At 46.2% G+C, this 1,887-nt stretch overlaps 1 protein-coding gene across 1 annotated transcript in view; it reads right to left on the reverse strand.

Annotated features, from left to right (window-relative positions):
• fam89a (family with sequence similarity 89 member A) overlaps positions 1–1,631 on the reverse strand; it is a 4,458-nt gene extending 2,827 nt beyond the window's left edge. Inside the window, exon 1 of the mRNA XM_034162393.1 lies at positions 1,348–1,631. Coding sequence (XP_034018284.1) covers positions 1,348–1,596 — 249 coding nt within the window. The 5' untranslated portion in view covers positions 1,597–1,631. The remainder of the gene's footprint in view (positions 1–1,347) is intronic.
• Between the last annotated feature and the right edge of the window lie 256 nt (positions 1,632–1,887).

Raw genomic sequence — 1,887 nt, forward strand, 5'->3', positions numbered from 1 at the left:
ATATATATACATATATATATATATACATATATATATACACACATATACATATACACACATATACATACATACAGTAGGTGTGGCTTAATAGAGCAGTTGACAATAACCGCCAGACAAATGAAATGAAAGCAATGGCAGAACCACCAAACAGGATGTGGATAGTAGAGGAAACAGGCACAGTTGGCTTTCTTCTTAATGGACGAGGTAAAATGAGGATCCAAGTCCTCAAGAAGGAATGACAAAATCTATGTTGCAGCCATAATTGTTCCAGAATTACTACATTATTATTACATATGTAGCTGGATGAGACCAGTGGGTCTTCACAGTAATGTAGACACAAATGCTGAAGCCAGTTATGAAGACGTTTCTGTAAATGAGTTGGTCAACAGATTGATCTTCAGACATGCATGTAGGTCACCCAGTAGGGCTCCAGACACGCACGTAGGTCAGTCGGTTGGTCTCCAGACATGCATGTAGGTTGGTCAGTCGATCTCCAGACACGCATGTAGACCAGTTGGTCCGGCGATCTCCAGACACACATGTACGTCATTCAGTCGGTCTCCAGACACACGTCAGTCCATCCATTGATCTCCCAGACACACATGTAGGTCATTCGGTGGGTCTCCAGACACACATGTAGGTCATTCGGTGGGTCTCCAGACACACATGTAGGTCATTCAGTCAGTCTCCAGACACACATGTAGGTCATTCCGTCGGTCTCCAGACACACATGTCAATCGGTCCATTGATCTCCAGACACACATGTAGGTCATTCAGTCAGTCTCCAGACACACATGTAGGTCATTCCGTCGGTCTCCAGACACACATGTCAATCGGTCCATTGATCTCCAGACACACATGTAGGTCATTCCGTCGGTCTCCAGACACACATGTAGGTCATTTTATCTCCTACATGCATGTAGGTCAGTTGATCGATCACTCTCCAGACATGCACGTAGGTCGGTCTGCCAGTCAGTGGACCTCCAAGCAGACATAGGTCTATCATTCTATAGATCTGATGATCTATAGAGCTCTAGATCAAGAGAACCTTCAGATTTTTGTTGTTTTACAAGCCGGTGTATTTATACAAACTACATCTTTAATATGGTCTTTGACAAACCTCGTCAACAAAAGTCATCTTGACTTCTCACCAAATTAAGAAATCTGAAACATTAAAGTCGGCAGTAGAAAATAGATGTTGGCTCCCAGACAAGAAAATGGCAAAAACTGTTGGCTGTAGCACAACACACCCAAAGATATAGAAAAAAAAAAATAAAAAAAAATGAAACCATAAAAACAGATTATTGCTGTTTAGTTTGCTGAGATAGTGGACGGGGAGCACATTACCATCTCTTTCCGCAGCAGCGCCAGAGCAGCGTCGAGGTTGGCCGGTTTGTGTGCCAGCAGGTTGTCGGTGTTGTTCCTGCCTCGGCTCAGGTCGTCCTGGATCATGGTTTTCTTCACGTACATCCGCTCCATTTCTCTCCACGATCCGCCGCTCGAGTTCAGCAAACCGCTCAGACTCTTGGGCAGCGGCGGCAGCCCCTCGATGCAGGCCATTCCCCCCGCCGAGCCGTTCGCCGACTTACCGTTCATCGTCGCCCACGCCAACAGGCAAACTACTCACAATTACAATTACGGTTTTTTTTCCCCAAGGTCCTCGAGAGACTACAAGCGCCTCCAGCACGAACCGAGACGAGCACTTTCAGCAGCTCCCGGAGTTTTTTCTCCGCCCAGGGCGGCGACGCCATCGAGCGACGCCACGTCAAGCCTGCCGCAATGGGAAAGCATTCAACTTCCGCTCATCAAAATAAAAGTCGATGTTCAGGTCGCTGAAATTCAAACAAATTTTTGCAAACGCAATGAAAGCATGAGCGACAACGTTTC

This window comes from Thalassophryne amazonica, chromosome 21 (assembly GCF_902500255.1).
Source record: "Thalassophryne amazonica chromosome 21, fThaAma1.1, whole genome shotgun sequence".
In the NCBI taxonomy this organism is placed as follows: domain Eukaryota; kingdom Metazoa; phylum Chordata; class Actinopteri; order Batrachoidiformes; family Batrachoididae; genus Thalassophryne; species Thalassophryne amazonica.